At 43.1% G+C, this 24,135-nt stretch overlaps 1 protein-coding gene across 1 annotated transcript; it reads left to right on the top strand.

Annotated features, from left to right (window-relative positions):
* Window positions 1-772: 772 nt before the first annotated feature.
* On the top strand, window positions 773-5,027 carry Cd83 (CD83 molecule). Its single transcript, XM_013030418.1, has 4 exons — window positions 773-953; window positions 1,484-1,750; window positions 2,353-2,459; window positions 3,793-5,027. The coding sequence occupies exons 1-4, from the start codon at window positions 773-775 to the stop codon at window positions 3,919-3,921; spliced, it is 684 nt and encodes a 227-aa protein (XP_012885872.1). The 3' UTR covers window positions 3,922-5,027.
* Window positions 5,028-24,135: the final 19,108 nt, after the last annotated feature.

Below are 24,135 nucleotides of genomic sequence, written 5' to 3'. Positions count from 1 at the left end.
ACAGGAAGAGGAACTTGAGCTGGGGAGCTGGGGTGACCTTGTAATGCTATCCTTGCTTCAGAAATTAAGCACAGCTGACTCGTGTGTGTGTGTGTGTGTGTGTGTGTGTGTGTGTGTGTGTGTGTGTGTGTGTGCGCGTGCATGCACAATCCTTCATGGTATATTTCCCCAACTCCTGGCTTAGGCTTCCTTTTTTTGAAGGCCACAGAGTGCTCCCCACATAGGAGGTGGCTAATTTATCTCTTTCCCTATTGTGTCTCTTGAGGGATTCTACAAGGCTTTTGGGACAAGAAGGGGTGCCGCTTGACCAGGGCTCTCAGCTGGTCTCCAGGCAAGCAGCAAAAGGCAGCTTGGGTGCTGCTGATGTCTGCCTGGGTTGAAAGACGGCCTGTGAGCCCAGAGCACAATGACTTGTTTTACTGTGGGTGTAAATCCATTTTAGTTGTGGTACCATGTTTCAGTGGAAATGATCTGACAAATTAGGAATGGGTCCAGAAAAGAGAGAAATGACAATGAATGGTGTGTGGACATCTTGAAGTAGAAGATGCTGACAGCTCCTCACTGGTTGAATCACATAGGTGGTCCAGGGAGAGAAGCCCTGGCAGACTAATGGGCTAAATTGGGCTGGTGCATTGTGGGTACAGAGAGGCACACTATTACTAACCTTCCCTGGGTAGCCTGATATAACTGTCCAAAGATCTAACCCATGAAACCACCACAAAGAAGTCCCTTCAGCTGTCTTCTGGACTGAGTATAGAGAAGAAAGCATGGCATGTTCGGGGACTTGGATGTGATCATGCCATTCATCTCAGCCTTTGAAGAATGGGGTGACTACAGGAAGCATTGTTTATCTCATCATTGGTTTGAGATGAGTTGTCTGAGGATGACCTTCTCAGACTCAGAAACTTTTCCAAACAAAAATCTGGGATCCAAAGTTACAACCGTTTCCTGGAGTGAGTGGGTTTCTGAAGAAAAGTGAACATCGGACATAGAACCAACAGTAGCAAAAATTAAACACACAGTGGTTCATGCTCAATATCTTACCATCATTGACAGTGATGCTGTTCTTTCTGAGGGTAGAAGTTGGCATATTGGTGTTAGAATCACAAAATTCAGGTCAGAAATTATTTTTAAATAAGATATACATCTATAATTATATGATGTATTTATATAACATATATTATTAATATATATTGTGTATATATATCTTATGATATATACTAATAAATAATATGTCTATATATGGTAGATATGTATATATGTTACATATGTATATTATACATAATATACATAATATCTATATAAATATCTGATATACATATATAATAGCATTTAAGTGTTGTTTTCTTTTAAATAGATTTTTTTCCACTTCCCCCTGAGTTTGCATACACAAAAATAAAGCATCAAATATTGCTTTAGAACCATCCAAAGATGAGTTTTGAGAAAATAACTTGTAAAACCATAGGTGAATTCAGATTTTGAGTATTCCATCAGCAAGCATGTTGTACTGTTGTTGCTTCTTCACAGCTCACAGAGAGCGGAGAGCAGAGACTGGAGCCCCCTCAGGAAGGACTGCGTGCCAGTGGGCAACACTATCATCAGAACACTTCCATTGAGACCTCTGGGAAAGGACCCTATTCCTTAAAAATCCAGAACACCACGGGCTGCAGCTCAGGCACATACAGGTGCACTCTGCAGGACCTGGGAGAGCAGAAAAACCTCAGTGGCACGGTGCTTCTGAAAGTGACAGGTGAGCTGCTTGCAGGGCTGGCTGTAGGTCCTGAGATCCAGCCTCTGCCACTACACCCTGCAGCTTTCCATCACTTCCGATCACTTCTGTGGCTGGTGGTGGAGCTGCAAGCACATCATCACTTTGCTTTTTGTTGTTGTGTTGTTGTTGGTCGTGGGTCTCTTTGCTTTTTGAGAGCTACCAGTGCCTGGCTCTTTTTATGTCTTAAATGTTGTATAGGAATTGCTTCACTTCCATCTCCACTAAGAGAATAAGAGCTCTGTTTTGTTCTCTGAATATTTCAGCACACAGTAAGCCTTCTCTGCATATTATGCGCATGGATGAGAAATAAGGGTAGTTTTTCAGAGGAGAGCCAAAGGGCAGGTTGTCCTGTAGAGAGCAGAGGGGAATTGACCAGAGCACTGCTGACTTCTGCTTTTCCTCTCCCAAGGCACATGTTCAGGAAGCATTGTGTGCCCATCCTGAGGCGCAAAGGGAGAGCCAGGACAGTGGCTCTTCCTGACAGCACAGGTGTGAGAGGAAGAAGAATTGTGTTAACATGGCTTTGTTTAATGGGATGCTTTAATGGCTCTCTCTCTCTTTTCCCTCTCTCTGTCTGAAAGGATGTCCCAAGTTACCTGAAGAATCAACTTTTAGGAAATACAGAGCTGAGATTGTGCTGCTCTTCTCTCTGGTCATTTTTTACTTGACACTCATCATTTTCACTTGTGTGAGTATCTGTTTAAAATATTATTATTAGTTCCTTACCAGAGCTGGTGGCTCATGCCTATAGTTCTAGTTACTCAGGAAGCTGGGTGCTGAGGATTGTGGTCTGAACCCAACCCAGACACAAAAGTCTATGAGAGTCTGATCTCCAAGTAATCACCAAAAACCATTGGTGGAGCTGTGGCTCAAGTAGTAGAGCACTAGCCTTGAGCAAAAAAGCTCCATAACAGTGCCCAGGATGAGTCCAAGCCTCAGAACCAGCACACACATACACACACACACACACACACACATACACACATACACAGATACACACATACACATACACACATACACATGCACACACATACACACACATACACACATACACACACAAATATCAATTTCACAAAGAATGATCTTTGTTAACCTGAAAAGATCTTAAAGTAATTAAAAAAATTTGGTGGTGCTAGGAATTAAACCCAAGATTTTGTAATGCTAGATAAGCACTTTAAATAAAGTTCTTGTTTTAACTAAATGGTAGGCTAATCTTCAGAGTATGGGCTCTATATAAGAGATTTTAAAATGAAGAGTAAGTGTATGCAAACAAGACTTCTGTGAGTACCTACTGTATACAAAAGTACTTTACCAGGAATTGTGTAGGACATAAAAAGGGTTAAGATATCTTTCCTGTCCTCATGGAGTTTATGGTTAGTTGGGAGAACTAGTTGCATATAAGATAATTAAAATGACTGGTGTTGGACCTAGGTGATTCCTGCCAGTAATTACAGCTACTCAGGAGGCTGAGATATAAGGGTCAATGCCCAAAGCTAGTCCATTCAGTCTCTACCTGTGTTTTCTCTATGCTACCTCTAGAGACTCTATCCTCAATTAATCAGCAAAAAGTTGGACTTGAAGCATGGCTCAAGTTCTAGAGTACAAGCTATGATTGGAAAAAATCTACATGAGAGAGTGAAACTTTTGAGTTCAAGCCCCAGTATTAGGGGGAAAAAGCATAATTAGAATTACCAGACAGTAAATATTAAAAACAGAAACAATAACAAAACAAGTGACAGTAGTTACTTTCAGGCAAGTGCCTGCTTCTAAGGCACCAAGTTTCTGTATAATTCTCTCTAATAAGGATTGTGGAACCCATGAATCTCTTGGCCAAGTTTAGAGAGCCCAAGGAAATGACATGGGTACCTTGCTTAATAAGAGTGATGTGGAAGGTCACTCATGAGCTTCTAGAAGGAGACGTCCAGCAAGTTCTTAAGGAATAGTGTTTAAATGGGAGTTGATGAGAGTTGTATCTTCCCAATTACTTACTTCCCAACTTGTCTCTTATTTCACCTTTTCAGAAGTTTGCACGACTACAGAGTATTTTCCCAGATATTTCTAAACCTGGTATGGAACAAGCTTTTCTTCCAGTCACCTCCCCAAATAAACATTTGGGGCCTGTGACTCTTCCCAAGATAGAAACAGTGTGAACAGGATTTCTGTTGTTTTCTCGGGAAAGCGAGGGCTCAGTGGTATGCCTGAATACCACCTTCGACATGAGAAGATTGAGCCCCACACCGAAGATGGCATCCTTCCTGCGAAGTCCTTCACTTGACTGCAAACACCTGAGAGTGATTCCACTCACTTTCTGCCAGCAGGGTCTGGAAAACCATTCCATGATCATATTGCATGGGGCCATCACTAACTTCTCATGGCTACCGTCTTAGTGTTTTATGCAGCTATCTGGTCAACCTCTTGGACACTTTTTCAGTCATAAAAGCTACGGGGAGAGGTAGTGGGAGAAGGGTTTTTGGGAAATTTGAATACCTAAATCTGGCCCAATGACAGATTCCTGAGGACAGCTGTCTTCTTCTACATCTGGGAAACATCACTTTGTTTTTTGCTGTGTTTTAGTGCACCCACCCAGATGTTTCACATCTGGGAGAAACTGATAGTCCAAGCTGTGAGACAGTGGGAAATATTTAGCAAATATTTTCCTGATGTGAATTCTGTGCTATTACTAAAGGAGTATTACGTGTACATAGAAATAAAAGGTCAATGAACTGTTCCCCGGTAGGGCCTTTTATCTAGCAAAGACATCCATATAAAAGCAATAAAGAAGAATGCCACGTTTATTTTTATATCTACATAAACTTGTCAAAGAAGGATTTGTGTTTCTCTTCTCATGAAGCCTATTTCTAGTTAGTGAGTATTGCTAACTGACAAGCAACTTGAGTATGGAGTGAGAAATCAGAGAGAAGAGCACAGGATAGAGCATTGTATTGTGTGACCTGCTGGAAATGGTGGACCAATCATGTCATCTGGCTTCAAGCCACAGTTGTCCTAGCCTAGATGTTAGATCTTGGGCAAATTCCTTGTGATTTCCACTTTCTCAGTTGTAAACAAGAAATCTATTGTATGGGTTCATTGAAGGAATGTATGTGACAATGATTTGAAAAAGCATAACATACCATACAGCATCAAAACTCCATTGGGTCATTATCTCTGCTATTGCAATAGGGTTCTATGGATGAGAGACTACCTTTCCTATCTCTCATTTTCTATCATTTCAAATAAAGAAGACTATAAAAAAGGACTTTTCCATAGTTCTGTATTAATTCCTTGGGGACAGGGAGAAGACCAGTCAGTGGTCTCAAAAGTGCTCTAAGATATGAACACCTGGGAACCACTGGACCATGAGTAGGAAGAAGCTTGTCAGTGTTGTACTGGTGTATTTGAAGTTGCTGGGTTTCTCTGAATAAACTTGATCCCGTCCCTACTTGCTTCCCAGATATGTTTTCCCTTTAAGTAGTGTGTGTATTGTCCACATTAATATTTGAGAGTGGAACAGATGCCACATGGATTTGGTGTTTTGCCCTCTTTTGTCATTTCTCCCGTGTTATTAAAGGTATGCATGTGAATAGGGAGTGGTTTTCTTTCTTTTTGTATCTAAAATGACTTGTCAGAGTGTGAGAGGATGAGAATCCAAGAGGAAATTAAAGGCCTGAAGGACTGGCTGAGGCCAGTCCTCTAGGCGAGTAACTATGTCCAACGGAGCTCTGTGAGACAGCACCTCTCATCTTAGAATCTCTTGGATCCCTCCAGGAACTGTGTTAGCATTCAGTGACTTCATATTAGCTTGGTTATCTACTTAACCACAGTAGGATGGTGGTGGGGGAGGGGCTGGGGGGTTTCTGCTTTGGAAAGGTGTGTAAAAATCAGGGTTCTTGGACCTGAGACTTTGGGTTTTTTGGCATACTTAAATAACTCCCTTACCCCAAAATATTAAAAACTATCTGTATACATGGTTTTCAATAGTTACAAAAGCATTACAGGTGAATGGTATATAACAAGTAATAGATTCCTCTATGTGTGTGTGTGTGTGTGTGTGTGTGTGTGTATGTGTGTGTTTAGGTTCCAGGGCTTGAACTCAGGGCCTGAGCACTGGCCCTGAGTTTCTTCTGCTCAAGGTTAGCACTCTACCACTTGCGCCACAGCTCCACTTTTGGCTTTTTTGGTAATTTATTGAAGGCAAGAGTCTCATGGACTTTCCTGGTCTTTCTGGCTTCAAAGTTATCCTCAGATCTAAGCCTCCAAATTGATAGGATTACAGATGTGAGCTACCAGTGTTCAGCCAGATATTCCATTTTTTCTTTTTTCTTTTTTTTAAAATTTTATTTTATTTGTGAACATACTGTACAGAGGGGTTACAATTACATGGGCAGGATAATGCATACATTTCTTACCAAGCATTGCAGCCTCCTCCTTTGTTTCCCTTCACCTCCCTTCCCAGCCTCCCCCCCCCCCCCCCCCAATCCTCCCCCCCCCCCACTCTTTTTTCTTTTGTTTGTCATGAGGCTTGAACTCTGGGCCTGGGCGCTGTCGTCAGCTCTTTAGCTCAAGGCTAGTGCTCTACCACTTGAGCCACAGTACCACTTCTGGTTTTCTGAATGGTTTATTGGAGATAAGAGTCTCACAGACTTTTCCTGCCCAGGCTGACTTTGAACTGTGATCCTCAGATCTCAGCCTCCTGAGTAGCTAGGATTACAGGCAAGAGTCAGCGGTGGTGTCCAGCTCAGATATTCCCTTTTAATGGGATCAACTCCATTCTCTGGAAGAGAGCTTTACTGACAATTCTAAGTAGATCACTTAGCATGAAAATGAAGTGCTTTGAGATTTCTGACCCACCTGAAGTGTTATGATCTAGGACGGGGTCAGGGAGTGGATCTTTAAGAATAGTACCTATGTACTAGGTGTTTTGTGAAGCCACAATAAGAGATAATATTTAGAAGGACCCAGCCTAGCATCTAGCAAGCTAGTAAGTGCTTGGTTGACATTAGAACAAGAGGGGGGGGGGCGAGAAAATGTCAGTGTTTAGTCTGTGAATCTTTGAAAAACTGGTTCCATTGAAAAGAATGAATTCAGTTGGTGGGTGGTCCATGTTGGTTTTGGAGAATTAATACACAGTGCACAAAATGCTCTGTGGCCCTTAGAGTTGGTTAGATTGGACTGAATAAAACTAAAAATGTGGTTGAAATTTGAGAGTAAATTGACTCAATATTTCACACCTAGTATTTGGTATAAGGAAAGGTGTGTGTGTGTGTGTGTGTGTGTGTGTGTATGTGTGTGTGTGTGTGCAAGAGAGCGAAAGAGAATGAGGAAGGCAGAATTTATCAAGAAGAGTGCATTGTTCTTCTACTGACATTTTGTCCTATCAAGATAAGTCAGAGAAAGGAAGATGATGATAGTCCATATTTATTCTTGGTTTTCACTGCCAGGGAAAGCTTTGTTATCTGGATCTCCTTTGTCCGTGGCATTAGACACACAAGTGCAATAATTTGACCCTGGGATGTCTTAAGACACAAATATAGGCACAAATATCAGCTTCACATTCTTGCATAAAGGCAGCCTGCAGGCTTTTGTATTCATAATAATACTTAGCGTGTTTCATCATAAGAAAGACTAGGCTACACTCCTGGAATCCAGCAGGGCTTGATGGTTGGCTGGGGATTGTGTACTATAGATATAAGGACAACAATGTGAAGACATGTGTTGACCTCGTGGCACAATGAGAGTCAAGAGTGTCAGAATAATGATGTCTGATTCTCTAGCTCATTTTCCTCTGGAAGCTTATGTGGTGATGTTGACTGGGTAATTCTTTAGTACTTTATCTTAGCTTGGTCAAAAGAGCCAAAGGCCTACGAATCTTAGGACAGGAGTGGTCGGCTTAATTTGCCAACAGTTGTCCCTCCTACTTTTTGATCTAATTGGTTAGTAAGATTCAGTCAATTTGTTTGGTAGTTTTTGTCCTCTCAAGACTGTGCTTATTTTCTAATTTGCACCTTTAAATTACATAAGAAATTAAAATTCTACCACCTGCCCTTTTTTGCACAGTGTGTGCTCTCACACGCACATGTTGATGGGAGAATTAAACATAAATATATTGGCTGAGCATTTACTCTGGGCAAAATTACTCTATAGATAGTAAAATACTGAGAAAAGCAAGGTCCAATCCTTCCTTTCAAGGAGGAAGGAAAAATGGACTCAGTGTTGTGTTCACAGCTACTTGGTTTGCTTAATATCAAGGAGGTATAAAACATACCAAGAACAGAAAGGAAAAAAAGAAAGAGCAAGCACATATACATACACACACAAAGGAGCTAAGAGTGCCCAGGTTCTTTGAAAACACCTTAGCATCTTTGCAGAACTAATTGCATTTGAGTTTGGACTGAAGAGACAAGCAGGATTTTGAAGGGTAGTGATGGTAGGTAGATGGTGGTGGAACTGGCCTGGGTAGAGTTTCTAAGTCAATAAAATAGGGAAAGAAGGCTTGATCTGAGGGTTGAGAGTTCTGGAGGTACAGGACACTCCAGCCCAGTTGGGTATGGAGGAAATAATGTTGAGAGATAGGCATGTTATCACATGTGATCACAGTCTGCAGCAGGAGGCAGTATGGAGAGATCCTGAGTTGGGGGCTGCCATATTGGTAGATCCATTTTGTGATAATAACTAAGAAAACAAAGTGAAGCACTAATCAGAAGCATGGAAGGCCTGAAGACCACGCCGCACAGGGGACCAGTGGCCCAGAGAAGCACAGCACTGGTGGCAGGAAATAAGATGGAGACCAGTGGATCCCCCTGTGTGGGGTTTTCAGTTTTCCCTTTGGGATTTCTTATGATCCTAGCTGCTGTAATATGCTATTGTTGTCGTTGTTGTGGGGACTTTTCTCTCTCTCTCTCTCTCTTTTTTTTTTATTAAGGCCTCCTTAATAGGAGAGATCCTATCCTTTCCATTTTTGTACAGGAGGTAGGATGTGATCGTCTCAGATTCTACAAAGGTTTCCTGTGTTTCGTCTCTGTCACGTCAGATAAGGAGACTGTCAGTGCCGCAGTCATAAACTGTCCTACTTCATGTCCTAGGAGGTAATTTGCTTTACATGGTATCACATTTAATTAGTGGTAGTTGGCTTCTGAAACATAGCATGTATGATCTGGGCTATTGTGGCTTATTTTATATGTGTTCATAGTGATATAACTCATACTGGATTCTTCTTATGAAATAAAGTCTCTCTATATATTCCAAATTGGCCTGGAACTCATGATCCTCTAACCCCAATACTGAGATTACAGGCATACCTTACCACACTTGGCCTGAATATTGGATTCTTTCCTTGGTTCTGAGCCTTCCTATGTTATCCAATTGATTCCAGGTTATGTAATCAGTGAGAATGATTTTTAAAAACAAAATAAAATCTTCTGGAAGTTGGGTGAGTAGCAAACTCTACTAACAAAGCATGTTGATTAATCAAAAGATTTCTCCAGACAGTGTGAGGAGCTTGGGTAACATGGCATGCTTATGAATCTATCACAAGAAGGAGAACATGCTACCCCAGTGCTCCACAAATCACCTGCAAACCCTACTCTGTTCTTCAAGGATGAAGCATTTCACATGCAAAAATAACTCCTTTCTTTCCCTCCTCTTTATTTCCTTCTCTCCATGGGATGCCTGGCAGTGCAGAGTTAGGTAACAAAGGACTATCAGGAAAACATCGTCTAGGCTGGGTGTGTTTGTTTCCATGGTTCCTGAGAAGTTGGGGTGAAGGAAGGAGGCAACACTCAGGCACTAAAAGCAACTGTTCTATTCTTTTCTCCTTTCAATGCATAAACACGTACAATATCCCTCTGGGCAAAAGGAGCCAGACCTCATTCAGTGGTTCATTTAGATTCTGCATGAGAAGGAGATATTGTGTTTTTTTTTTTCTCTTCATTATCAGAAGGACTGTTTCTTCAAATTGACCATTTTCTTCCCTCATTCTTTGCCAAAGCAACCTGTTTATGATGTATTCTTGTAGATTATGGTACTTAGTAGAGACAAGGAGAGAGAAATTCAGACTCTGAAAGGCTATGAGACATCCCACAGAGTTCCAATGCTTTTTTTTTCCAAAGGGGAAGAAAAATCTGCAAATGTGTATGTACTTGCCCATGTTCCCCCCTCCCTCCCCCCTCCAAAAAAAAAAACCCAGCTGGACAGCCCATAAGCAACTCCCATTCAGGGACAACAAAAGCCTGTGTCAGAAGTCAAGGGACGGGAGGCTGAGAACTAATAATAATTTTGCACTTACACAGCAGTTTTCATCCGAGGACCTCAGCAGGCTTTATAAACATTAATTAAATTGCCCAGCCACCCTGTGAGATGGCTGTGTATCACTATTTCCAATTGGCAGGGGGTGGAAGGAGAAGAAGGATATGCATGGAGAGAAGTTGGAGCCAGGCCATGCTAGGCTACACGTGGATGGTGGACTCAGAAACAGGAGTGGGAACTCTTCCCTGGTGAGTTCAAGGCTATGGTCAGGTGCACATAGGACCCACATGACCACGGCTGACAACTTCCTAGCAAAGCCCAGCTTCTGCATGAATGAATTCTCAATGAATGTGCATTGGGTTTGAATGGTGACAGTATGTTCTTCCCACCAGCTCTGGAGGGCTTTGATTCATTGATCAATGGATTCACCCACTGATGGGACTCATCATTTGATGGCATTATTGGGAGTGATGAGAATATTCAGTGGTGGGGCCTAGTTGGAGGATGTAGACCACTGAGGCAGGGGTGGGGGGTGGAGGGGGCTAGTATATTCTTGAGGGAGCTATAGATTGCCCTGGGTCCCTTTTTGTCATTCTCCCTCTGCTTCCAGGACATCACCAGGCAAGCAACCATTGGCCCAAACTTCCTGCCAACATAGGGTTTCTGTCTCTCTGCAGGTCCTGAGTAATGTAGCCAGTTGTCATGGAGGGAAGCCAGGACAGAGCCTTTCTCCTTGAAGTTATTTTTCTCACGTTATTTATCACAGTGCTAATAAGCCAATAAACACAGGCAGCACATAGAATAACCCAATAATGACAGAAGACACATTGCCCTGAAAAAAAAGGGGTGGTCTTTGTAGTCAGAGAGATGTGAATTAAAGTTCAGGTGGTGTCATTCATTCACTAGTCCAGTGGTATTAGGCAAGTTATTTTGTATTTATTTATTCGTTTACTTATTTTAGGAAGTATTGGGGTATTGAACTCAGAGTCTTGCATTTATTAGGCAGATATGATATCAGTTGAGCCACACAGCCCTTTTTGCTTTTAGCTTTTTTTTTTTTTTGGTAGTCTCCCCATTTCTGCATGGAACCAGCCTCCTTCCACGGTCCTCCTATCCTTTTCCTGTGTAGTTGGGGCCACAGGTAAGAGCCACTGTACTTTTTTTTGTCTGGTCCTGGGGCTTGAACTCAGGGCCTGGGTATAGTCTCTGAGCTGGCACTCTATCACTTGAGCCACAGCTCCACTTAGGGATTTTTGATGTCTATAAGAGACTCATTAGCTTTCCTGCCCAGGCTGCCTTTAAACCACAATCCTCAAATCTCAACCTCCTGAGTAGCTAGGATTCTAGGTGTGAGCCACTGGTGCCCTTTACTTGGCTTATGGGTTTTTGAGATGTGGCCTTGCTATTTCTTTTTTTTTTTTGTCCTGATGTGATAAGAACGTGACCTTCCTATCTCCATCTCATAAGTACCTGAGATTACAGCCATGAGCTACCATACCCAGTCTTCACTTGACCTTGCTAAGTGGATGTGATAATATTCCCATAGAATTGCCGTGAGAATTAAATGAACTGCTGTTTAGGTAAAAGGCTGGCCTGGAGGATATGCTAGCTTGCAACATTGTCTTCTGCTCAGCACGTGGTTTTGCCGCTGGGAGGGTGGCATGCTTGAGAGGAGGCAGAGGGTGAAACTGGGGTGAAAGCCCAGTTGAAAGATGCTGCATGATTAGGTCTGCAATTGAATATGGTTAAAGAGAAATTGTTTCCTTTTCTACTTGGCTTCATTCCCAGGATCTTCCTTTCCTCCTCGCCTGTGGTCTTAGAACTACTGGGAATGAGCATTCCACCTTGCCACAATGTGTAAAGCTGCTTCCTTCTCTGCCATTTCCCTTTGAGATATTTCACATCCTTGGAACCAAAGGAATGGATATGAGGAACATGCAGAGGCAGCTCCAGTTGCCAGCAGACTGATCTTTGCAGGCTTTAAGCAGTACAAAGAAAGGAAGAAGTTGTTTGCATCAGACCAGACCAAAATGTGGCCCTATTTGAAGCAGAGATCAGCAACTTTTCCTTCTTTGAAAGGGATCTATTGGGCTAGGAATAGTGGTATATGCCTGTAAATCCAGCTACTTCAGAAGTAGAGATCAAGAGGATCATGGTTTAAGATCAAGCAAGGCAAAAACTTAGTTCTTATTTCAAAAAACAAGCCAGGTTTGGTGGCTCATGGCTACACTCCCAGCCTCACTGGAAGCATAGGTAGAAGGTCTCAGGCCAGGGATATGAGCATCAATTTTAATAAAAATATCTTCAGCTGGTTATCATTGGCTCAGGCTGTCACCTTACCTACTTGGAGGCAGAGATTAGGAGGATAGAGGTTGGAGGCCAGCCCAGTGGGGAAAATACACGACACCTCATCTCAATAGAAAAAGCTGGGTGTGGTGGCATGCATCCAGTTATGGTGAAAAGCAAAGACCTGGGCAGAAAGCAAGGCCTCATCTAAAAAATAATCAGAAGAACTGGGCACTTGTGGGGTGGCTCATGCCTGTGTTCCTCACTATGCAGGAGGCTGAGGTATGGTGATACCATGATTCAAAGCCAGCCAGGAGTAGAAAAGTCCATGAGATTTTATTTCTCAAATAACCAGCAAAAAGCAAGGTTGCCTTAAGTGGTAGAACACCAGCTGCATGAGCAAGCTGGTCAAGCATGAAGCCTTGAGTTCAAGCCCCAGTACTTCCAAAACAAAGCAAAGCAAAACAATATACCAAAAATCCTTTGATGTTGCATTCCTCCACCAAATAAGGGTGGAATCCCCAAGAAGCCCATTTCTTCACGAGTCCCAAATTGCTCTCCATTTCCTTTGGTGGCCATCAATATTTTATTTTTGGAATGACTACTGACCTCTGTGCAGGCTGATTCAGGAAACTGTATTATCCATCCCTCCTGCTTTGGCTCCAAGGGTCTACCTTCTCCTGCTCCTGCTGTGATTGGGCCCATAAAAAGCTAATTTCTTCAGATTTCTTTCAGTTATTGAAATCAGGGTCCTTCTAACACCTCCGTGCTACCAGAAACATACTCCTTCCCAGCCATTAGGCAGAAACCAAAACTGTCACTACAGAAATGCCTTGTCCACATGGCCTTCCCAGAGTAGGCAAGACTTTTAAAAAAAAATTTTGTCTTCAAGATCCTCAATTTCAAGAAGGGTCTGAGCCTTCAGATTTGTTCTCTCAGATCTCTAGGAAGAATAAACAAAGCAAGTACCAAGATGACTTCATGCTTGTCAGACCACAAGGAATTCTTTCTCATTTTATATATGTTTTGTGCTTTGCACATGTCACATATTCACACAAATTGTGTGTGTGTGTGTGTGTGTGTGTGTGTGTGTGTGTGTGTGTATAACCTGGGGTGTGAACTCAGGGCTTGAGCAATGTCCCTGAGCTTTTCTGCCCAAGGCTACCTACCATTCTAACACTTTGAGCCACAGCACCACTTCTGGTTTTCTTGTGGTTAATTGAAGTTAAGAATCTCATGGACTTTCCTGCCCAGGCTTGCTTCAAACCATGATCCTCAGATCTCAGTATCCTGAGCAGCTAGGGTTACAGGTGTGAGCCATGAGAGCTTGGCTATCTTTAATATTCTTTAGAACCACAACAAGATGCTCTAGGCAGCACACTTGCCCAACGAAGATACCAGCAGTGAGCAGATGGCACCACCTGCCTCTGTCCTCAAGGCCAATTAGTAGCTCCTCAAGGTCTCCTTTTGTTGCCATCAAAACTTCCCTTTTCCTCAACCATTTGGAATATGTCCACAGTGTACTATGGTCCTGGCACTCCCATTTCAAATCTCTGCTATTCCCAACTAGCAATATTATTCTTTGAAGAAGGTCTCTCATATTGTAAGTGATTGATAGACTGATACTAAGATTGACAGCTATCTAGCTTAGATTCCCTAGCATTGCTTTCCCACTGTCAGTAAATGGATCTTGGATTTTTATTAAAAAAAGAAGTCTTCCAGGCTGAGCAGTGGGGGTTCACACCTGTAAGCCTAGCTATCTAGGAGGCTGAGATCTGAGAATTGTGGTTGGAAGCTAACCTAGGCAGAAAGGTCTCTGCTGAGGGAGGTGAGATGTGACTGACATGTGAGGATCTCCAGCTTAGTACCAGGCACTTCCCACCCATTAGCTTTCCCCTGCTTTATAGATGAGGTAACCAGGTCTCTAAGAGCTTAAGGGATATCCCAAGGTCCTATACAGTGTGTAGATCCATGTGACTTCTGAGTTTTGGACTTTTCTGCTGGACTTCACTCCACCCATGGAGAGGATCATGTATGTTTCTGAGAAGAGAGATGTGATACCTCCTTGCCTTCTACATACCCTTCCTTGCCTTCTACCTTGCTACCTACCATTTGTGTGGTTTCTGCTCAAATATTTGCAATCATCTCCGAAGTGGCAGAAATGGTGCCAGTTTGCCAACATCTACAAGACACAGGCTGCCATAGGCATTGGCACAGAATCCAGGCTCATCCTGATTTGCTGGAGACCACAGATGGCCTGAATCAGATGCCCTTGGCAGGGAAGGACATAAGCAAAATGGCAATCAGGCCTAGGAGGTTTCTGAATAGAAGCCTGAATTATGTCTCTTTGGTAAGGCAGATCTGTGCAGCAAGCCCTTAGAGAATAGCTCACCATATCTGACAAGTGACCTTGGGAGAATTACAGCAGTAATATTTTCAGTTGGTTGCAGCTAGTCTTGGCTAATTCCTCCAGAGTGTTAAGTGCAAACATAGGTCTGGGACCCCACATCGCACAGGCATGTGTTTGCCTCAGCCCCTGTACTGTTTGCTGTGTTTATCCTGTGGCTCTTACAAGCTACATTTCTCTCTTCCCCGGTGAGAGGCTCCACAGCTGCCCCTCCTTTCTCAGGAAGTGCAGCGAAGCAGTGAGGACAAGGATCTTGTTCCAAGTCCATTGAGCAAGCACTTGCATTGAGTGACCTTCTGCATCAGTAATTCTGACTTTGGGGGATTGAAATTGACTTTCCTCCTTTTGTGAACCAGTACAACCTGCGTGCCCAGCTCTGGGACAAATGCCAATCTCAGCTGTGTATTTAAAGGTGGACGACAAAGCTCTTGAAAGGATAAGAAAAGTTGCTTTAAGAGGACCAGTGACCAACAATGACGGGAAACATAAAATAGGTGGATGGGGTCCACATGGATACCAGGTAGAAAGCAAGACCCAAACTCTATGATTTTTTTTTGGGGGGGGGTTCGGTCGTGGGGCCTGAACTCTGGGCCTGGGCGCTGTCTCTCAGCTCTTCAGCTCAAGGCTAATGCTCTACCACTTGAGCCACAGTGCCACTTCCGGCTTTTTTTCCTTTTGTTTATGTGGTGCTGAAGAATCGAACCCAGGGCCTCAGGCATGCAAGGCAAGTGCTCTACCACTGAGCCACCTTCCTAGCCCAAGACCCAAACTCTAAAGTAACCAGCAAAAGATAGGGTTACAGGTATGGCTTAGAGGTAGAGCACCTGCCTAGCAAGCATGAGGCCCTGAGTTCAAAACACCAGTTCCACCAGTAAATAAATTAAGAAAACATGTCAATGGTAACCTTTATGAATGAATCATATCTATGCTTAAATTTCTAGTGTTTTAAAATTTATCCATGTCATTTGTGTGTATGCATATTCATATGTGTACATAAATGTGTGTGCATGTGTGTGTGTGTGTGTGTGTGTGTGTGTTGGAGGGGTGGGCATTGAGCTATCTGAACATGTATTAAGGGATCCAAATTCTTCCCAATGAAATTTGGAACTCCTGTTCCCTGGCATAAAATCTAAGGAGGTATTCAAAAAAGTTCACAAGAAAAAAAAGCTTAAATGTCATCATTTTCAGAAAGTCAAATGAATGCCAAGTGTTCACAATAAGCAATATCCAAATTTTTGAAATAATTAACAACCAGGATTGCAGATTTTTTCCTTTTGTTTTAGGTTCCAGGGTATGTTGGCAGGAGACTTACTTTGTATAAATGCTGCTATTTGGTTTATCATGAGTTTTTAACATTCACATTGACTTTTAAGGTACCAGTCTCATGAAGATATTATTGCTCTTGATGACTTTCTTTCTAGAGCTTTCTGTGTTTTATCCACTGGGTGAATTACCTCCAGCTGCTCCAACCCCCTTTCCTCACTGAATAAATTGGGAGCAGGGCTATGGCTTTGGCTGGCTAAAGATACATTCATTTCTAGCTTCCAAACCTAAAGGAGTTGTTGAACTGTTCTCTAGTTTATAGTTGTTAAATTCAGGATAACTTTGACATTTTGTCACTTGCTTTTATACAGCTGCAGTCATTTTGAGTGCTTAGCCCATTTGTGTTGCTATAACAAAATATCTCAGCCTGGGCACTTTATAAAGAAAAGAGCTTTATTTAGCTGAGAATGGGCTAAAGTATCAGCTTCCATGAAAACTTGTGGTGGATGGCATTTTCTGTCAGGGGCACGTGTAAGAGTGAGAGGTCACACAGTGAGAGAGGAAGAGAGGACTGAGGAAGACAAGCTCTCTTTCAAACTATCTGCTGTTGTGGTAACTGTGTGAACTTTCTGTTGCTTTGACAGAAGTTCCCTAAACAGTTTATGAAGCAGAAAGATTTATTTTGGCTCCCAGTTTCAGAGGTTACAATTCAAGGATGATTGAAGCAACTCAACTTGCCAGGGGGGTTAGGGAGGTGGGAGAGCACACCACAGTGGGAGCACGTAGTGGGACACAGCTGCTCACCTCAAGGCAGTTGGGAGAGTGAAGAGAGACAGAGACAGAAAGAAAGACAGAGAGACACACACAGAGACACACGGAGACATGTAGAGAGACCCAATATAGCTATCAAGGGTATCTTCCAATGACCTAACTTCCTACCCTGAGGCTCCATCTCCTAAAGGTTAACCACTTCCAAATATCATCATCAACTGGAGACCAAGCTTTATACTGTATGGGTCTATGTGGCCCATGTTAAGATCTAAACCATAGCATCAACCCATGCCCACAATATGGGTATTAATCCATTCTGAGAGTGATGTTTCCAATGACCTAATTATCCTGGGAGTCGTATCTCCTAAAGGCTCCATTCTCTATAAGGGACCAGGCCTCCACACATGAATTTGTGGGAGTCAAACCATAGCAAATGCCAGGTAGATGGAGTAGAGGGGGATTCATTCTCTTAGGGAAGGTGCCAAGTCTGTTTCTCACCTGGATGGTACCAGACTGTTTAGGCCATGGGATGATGGAATGAGCTTTGTAATAGATGTCCAAGTTTATTTTCAATGCCCAGCCTTTGTGCAAGAGGGTTGCCGAAGGGCCTCAACTTCCTTTCCTGCTTGTCCCAGCTTGCTGCACATGCTCAGCTCCGTTCATGCAAACAACCTCCACAAACATGGTCATTCAGGTATAATTTAAATAGCAGCCCTTTGAGGAGGTTGCCCGATGTCTTCTGGTGCTTAGGGCAAAACTAGTTCCTTCATAATTGTGAAACTGATCTGCATTCCACAGCTCCACTGCACTCCAGAGTATTTCCTGGCAAAGCCATCTAACCCAAATGAAATGACATTTCCTAGCGAGGAATGGGAAAGAGGTGAATATATTCCAACAGTCAATTGGCCCACCTTGGAATGTGACCTGACATTCAATTGCTCAGGTCTTTCTGGGTCTATTAACTGACAAAGTCACAGGGCCAACACTGGGAGCCTGGAGTCTGATATTATGGAACAAGAGGTGTGTGTGTGTGTGTGTGTGTGTGTGTGTGTGTGTGTGTGTGTATGTGTGAGAAAGAGAGAGAGAGAGAGATTGAGGGAATATATATCTGCTGGATTATCAGTTTGGGTTTTCATACTTCCTGCATAGCCTTTCACATCTAACCTTGCTCTTTTTTCCTCTTGTGATGAGGAGACCTCACACCTATGGCCATCCAGACTTTCCAAATTGACATCCTCAACCAGTAAGCACACCTTCTGCCACCAGTGACCATTCTCAAATGCTCATGTGATTTGCTATTATACTTTTTAGAACCCTTTGGAACTCCTAGCCTAGCAGGCAAAGGGCAAAGCCCCCATTTGGTGCTAGATACCACCGGCTTATCTAGCTGTGTACAGCAAGACTGTAAACCTCTGCTCCTCAGCATATACTCACTCCTGTAATGCTCCTTTCTGGTCCCAGGGTAACTGCCTGGCTTCCCGTCTCCTTAGAGCTGAGTGGGGCTGAGGTCTGAGTCAGCAGCCTCACCTCAGCTGGGTGCCACACCCCACTCTTCCCTCTCACTCATCTGGTGGTCTTGATTTCTAGAGCTGCTCTTGTCCATTTCATTCCCCCAATAAGATCCCTGCATCTCTAGGTGGCTGGGGATGGGGACCAGTTTCCTGGTTGGACATATAGAGAAGACTTCTGGCTTGCTCATGACATCTTATCTACCTTCTTGTGTTCAGTGTCCTGTCTCCTCATTGATGACCCTATAATTCCTGAGTCTGCCTAAGGTTCTGGTGCGCAGGAGCTTATCTGTCATAGACAGCACTTTTTTGGCAAGCACTTAAGGCACAATTAGCTTGGGCCTGCCTTCCTATTTCTCATTATTTTATATTGTTTTCGATTCTGTTAAAGGAGAAAAATGAGCTAAAAAAATCCCTCACTTGACCTGAGCCTCAGACTATCTCATATTTCAGAGGCACTCAAGTTTAGGGTGCCACCTAAATAACACACAGAAAAAAAAATCTCCAAGGATCATTGAGTTCGTTTGGGAAGAACTGAGCATTGCACTGGGAACATGTGTACTGTAGTAAATTTACTTGTGTGATCCAAGAAATCAAGGCAAAAGGAAGTTTGAAAAGAAAAGGAGGACTGGGAACAGTGGCTCACACCTGCTATCCCAGATAAACAGATCATCCAGAGGGGTAGATCAGGAGGACTGGTGTTTAAGGCCAATGTGGGCAAAAAGTTATAGAGACTCATCTCAATCAATAAGACTGGCATGGTGGCAAAAACCTGTTATCCCAGTTACCTGGGAGGCAGAGTTAGGAGGATCTCAATTTGAAGCCCACTCTGGATAAAAACATGACTCTACTTGAAAAATATAACAGAAGCCAAAAGGGCTCAAGTGATGGAGGAAATGAAGAGTGAGTTCAAGTCTCAGTACTGAATAAACAAAGCAAATGAAGAGGATTACATAAGCTATTTTGAGCCATAATATGTGGCCACAAGATGAACCACAAGGATGGTATCAGTCCAGCATTAAACGGAATTTCTGGGCAGGCTTCTTGCAGAAAGACTTCCTTCCATTAAGGTTAACATGACTTATGCAAGGCTGTGGTTGTGGCAGTATTTTGTGAACAGTTCTTTTTATCAGACACACACACACACACACACACACACACACACACACACACACACACACACACACACACGAGATTCCCCCTCCTTCCAAACATCTCTGCTTTAGATATTATTGGTTTTGCTTAGGGCATGACAAAAAATAATTCCATCCTTATTCTGACAACTTCCACATGGGAATTTTGTCTAAAGTTTCTCTTAAAGCAAGGCACAAAAATAACGGAAACACTGGGCACCAATGTCCTATGCTTATAATTCTCGCTAATCAGGAAGCTTAGATCTGAGTATTGGGGTTTGAAGCCAGCTGGGGAAGAAAAGTCCATGAGACTCTTTACTTCTGATTAACCAGCAAAAAGTTGAAAGTGGGACTGTGGCTCAAGTGATAGAGTGTCAGCTTTGAGTGAAAAAGCTAAGGGTCAGTGTCCAGAACCTAAGTTCAAGTCCCAGTATCAGCACAAACAAAACATTAGCAAACTCGTTTATATTTGTTTTCAGATTAAAGTAAGATAGTGATTTTTTATAGGTGAAACTTTAATCTTTCATTTTAGTATTATTATTATTATTTGGCTAATTGACTTGTGATGATTGAATTGGAGGAACAGTTTCAGGCAGGAGAAATCCAGGAACTTGTGCTAGATCTGAGCATCAGGGCCCTAGAGAGTGGCATGCATGACCTTGAGTCACCCTTGGGTCCAGACAGGGATCTCATTCTTGTGCCCACTTTGTGACTTGGTGGGTAATGGCATATGGTTCAGAGACAGATGTTATTGGACCCATTAAATAGTTTAGAGCTTTTAAAACAGACCAAGTTTTCATTGTGCTTTCCAAGAGTGGCTTGTAATTTTGATTTAAGTCTACACAGACCACACAAGTCTGAACTGTGTTATTGCTCGAGGAATGGAGCTGTCCTTGGGAGATCACTCTGATGGCTGCTCGGGGAGCCATGTGTGTCCACTGCTGGCTTCAACCAGCCATGGAGGCTGGGCTTTCTTTCCTGACAAGCCCAGATGGGATCTTAGAGCTGCAGAGATTTTTGGAAATGAAACCCAGCAGATGGGCCCCATCTCCGGCTTGACTCCTGCCTTAGGACTCGTTTGCACCTTCTGTGGGTGGCTCTGACACCCTTAAGACACATAGTTGCTTTCGGTTAATTGTTATTATTGCATGTGTAAAGAAAAACTCTGGGTGAAAAGTGCCAGGCTGTTCACTTGGCCCCTGAATGGGGAAAAAAGAATCTTTCAAACAGGAATGAAGTTTAGTTTGGCATCCTCATAGGTTATTAGCCTACAAAGGTACACTTGGACTCACTAGGACAGGAATGAAAGCTGTTGCAGTCTTTATGCTTAGTGCAGCCAGGCTGTGTTCTATCCTGTGGCTTCCATGGATCCCTGATCTTTCTGGATCTCTGCTTGGGACCCAATGCTTCTGCCTATGTCTCCTTGCTATCAAAGGAAGTGCTAGCTCTTTCTGAGTGTATCTTACTTACCTAACACAAGCCTTTGGCTCTGCTGGCCCTTCCCATGACCTGTTTCTCTCTGCTGCTTGCTCGCCCTGCACCACCAAGCCAAGAAAGTTAGACATGGACACAGCTGTGGGTTCTTCTTCCCTCAGAGCCGTTTCTTGACAAGCCCACGATTTTAGGATTGTCTCTGATATTTGCACGGCTCTCATTTAGGCAATGAACCCAATTTCCAACCTAGCTGACTTTTATCCCATTTGAAAAGAAACATATTGATCTTTGACATCCACAGCTGGCTCTGGGAGCAGGGTGCTACCACTCACGGTGTGTGGGTTAATCAGCTTTATGTGCAGGCTTGCTTGGAAAGCCACACCACCTGGCTGCAACCCCTCCCTGGGCTTTCCAAGTGTAACCAAAGCTATCTGCAGCTATTTCAGGGTGTCCTTTGAGCAGGGGTCACTGACTCCAATGAAAGATGGTACCAGAAGAAAAACAGAACTATCTGTCTGGATTTCTTCTGCATGGAAGAGAGGAAAAGCAGAGGAGATGCTGTGCTTAGGAGCCAAAGAGATGGGGCTGATAGCTTGAAAGCTGAGAAGAGAAGGTTCCAAAGAGACAGAAGAAGACTATTGAAAAATTGGTTCCTGGGACTCCAGGCTGACATAATGGATAAAGGAACTAAAGACAGGGACTGGTGCCCAACAAGCCCTTAGGTTCACATACAGATCTCAATCCTGACTGTGTCAGTCACTTACTTCGGGATGTCCTTTGGAGCCTCAGTTTCTTCTGTGTGGTCACCACAAAAACTAAACCATCTGTCCTCTTGATTGCTCACTGGTACCTTTAGGAGTCTATTCAGGAAAGTGGAACAGGGGCATAGTTGCAAGATCTTAAAGGAATCCAGACTTGAATGAACTCCCTCAAGATAACTGTAAACAGGCTGCTAGAAGTTTCCGAGGCATGGGATGAAGGCATCCTTTGCCTGGGGACCAGGCATGAGTAGTTGAAGAGAAAATATTTTAGAAGAAACCCAAACAGTAGGCAGGCAGCCTAACATCAGGGCATGTTGCTGGGCCCACTGTGCCTTTCCAGATGTGGACCCACAGGGGAGCATGGGCTGCAGAGACCACTATCCAACCAGGCTTCTCCATCAACCTTGCATGTAGGCATTGCAACCTTTATTAATACAGGATGCCATTTCTGTCTTTGTTTTCTTCAACCATTTCCTTGGTGGTTCACATTGGGTGGAGATTTCAGCCTACGCTACTTCTTTATGTTGCCATGTTTCATTTTAATAGTTCTAAAAAAAATCTGATGTTTTGTGTTCATTCTCACTAAATTTAATTTTCTTTGCTTTGGCTTATTATTCCAACTTGCCAAGATCCTTTTGAGACTGAAGTCTCTCTTCCAATGTGTTATATGTCATCTACAGCCTTCTGAGAGCTGTACATTTGGTATTCACATTTGATATGCTTTTACTGACAAACAATGGTGAAAAGAAGGTCAAGGAATACAGTTTGTAGAATTCCATTAGAAATCTCCCAACCTAATATTGATCCTAAATCCAATCTCTTTAGGTAATTTCTAGCAGCCAGCTATTGATCAACTAACCCAATATACCTAATGCAAATCCTGCCTGTCCTTAGTGGCTAACGGTCACTCTGTCCAGGCCAAGAGTCATCTTCTACCTCATCTGCTTCACTTTACTCCTATGAGCAGCTTCTTGACATGACATCCTACCTACTTAGCCTGGCTTTATATCTTCCCATCATGCCTCACTCCTAGATTATTCACACTCAAGAGTGACAGCCTTATTTCTTTTGGCCTGATGTAATAAGCAATTGAATTCTTTCATCAAAATTGACCTTGGAACATGAAAGAGCTTTTGTAATTTGCAATAGCTGTGGAAGTGAAAAGATACGGGAGTTACATTGGGGGTGGAAGTAGGCCAAAGCTTCCTTCACTCAGAGGAAAGAGCAATGAGGGAGGTTTTGACCTTCTGTTGTACATTGCATCTGTGAGAGTCTTCTGAAAGTTATGGGCTTTTACCAAAGAGAACATTCTGCTTCCAGTGTTCATAGACCTTCCAAGGCTTGCAGTCATTGGCCCTAGAGAAGAGGGAATGAAGCAGGTTCTTGCTGAGGAACAGAAGAGAAGGAGCAGAGGACATCATACTGGAGAAAGCCAAGAACTTCTAGACCTGCCTCATTTTTTGAGGTAGCCAGATTCTGACCCTTTTGAGATCAACAATGCTTTCCTTTTCCTGTAACTAAAGGTGCTTCATTTAAATCAGGTCAGCGTCTATCTAGTCATCTAGGCTATACACACTAGAATCAGATCTCTAGTTCTAATATCACTTTCCAAGGAAGGGCTTCATGGTTGACCCATCGATTGATATTCCATGGGTGAACCATCAATTTGATTGCACTGATGTTTCTGCATCTTAGTGATTTCTAAGTCTCTAGCTGCAGCTGCACCTCAGACTTTAAACTCAGGTCTGCAACCATTGGCTGAGCATCTCCACTTGGTTGTCCAATACACACTCCAAATACAACATGCTCAAATCTGAATATCAAGTATGTTTGTTTGTTTGTTTGTTTAGGGTAGGTTGTGGGGCTTAACCTCTGGGCCTGGGAGCTGTCCCTGAGCTCTTCAGTTCAAGGTGAGTACTCTACCACTTGAGCCATAGCGCCACTTGTGATTTTCTGTTGGTTTAATGGAGATAAGAGTCTCACAGACTTTCCTGCCTGGGCTGGCTTTGAACCATGATCCTCAGATCTCAGCCTCCTGAGTAGCTAGGATTATAGGCATGAGCCTGTGACCCGCTCAAGTTTTTTTTTTAAACATAAAAAGTAGCAGAATGCAAACACAAAAGCTCTCCTCTAAAAACGCTGTGTCTAATGTTTGTTAACAGTATTGATTCCAAGAAGCTTTGCGCAATCATTGTCATTTTTCCCTTATTTAAGACCTCCATCTCACTTTGGAGAGTTCAAGAACCTGCACATCTTTCTGCCTATCAGGAATGACCCTCATTCTGCCATCTTTATTTGTCATCAGAATGCGCTTAACATGACAGAAAACCCTCCTGTGCTTCGTCTGTCTCCAGTGTTGACTGTTCCAGCCCACGCTCCAATCTCCACCCTGTAGTCAGTCAGATACAGATCTCAGACACTGCATTCATCATTTCCTGTCCCTCTCTGACCACTGCTTTTTGTTCCAGCTAACTGACCTTCTAACACCATCCTTTTTCTGTCCCAAGATGTTGCTGGGAATGCTCTTGCTCCTCTCACTGAATTTCACCGGGAAAGGAGT

This window comes from Dipodomys ordii, unplaced genomic scaffold (genome assembly GCF_000151885.1).
Source record: "Dipodomys ordii isolate 6190 unplaced genomic scaffold, Dord_2.0 Scaffold130, whole genome shotgun sequence".
NCBI lineage: Eukaryota > Metazoa > Chordata > Mammalia > Rodentia > Heteromyidae > Dipodomys > Dipodomys ordii.
Note: the sequence above shows the minus strand (reverse complement) of the source record. Positions and strands in the feature narration are given on the sequence as shown.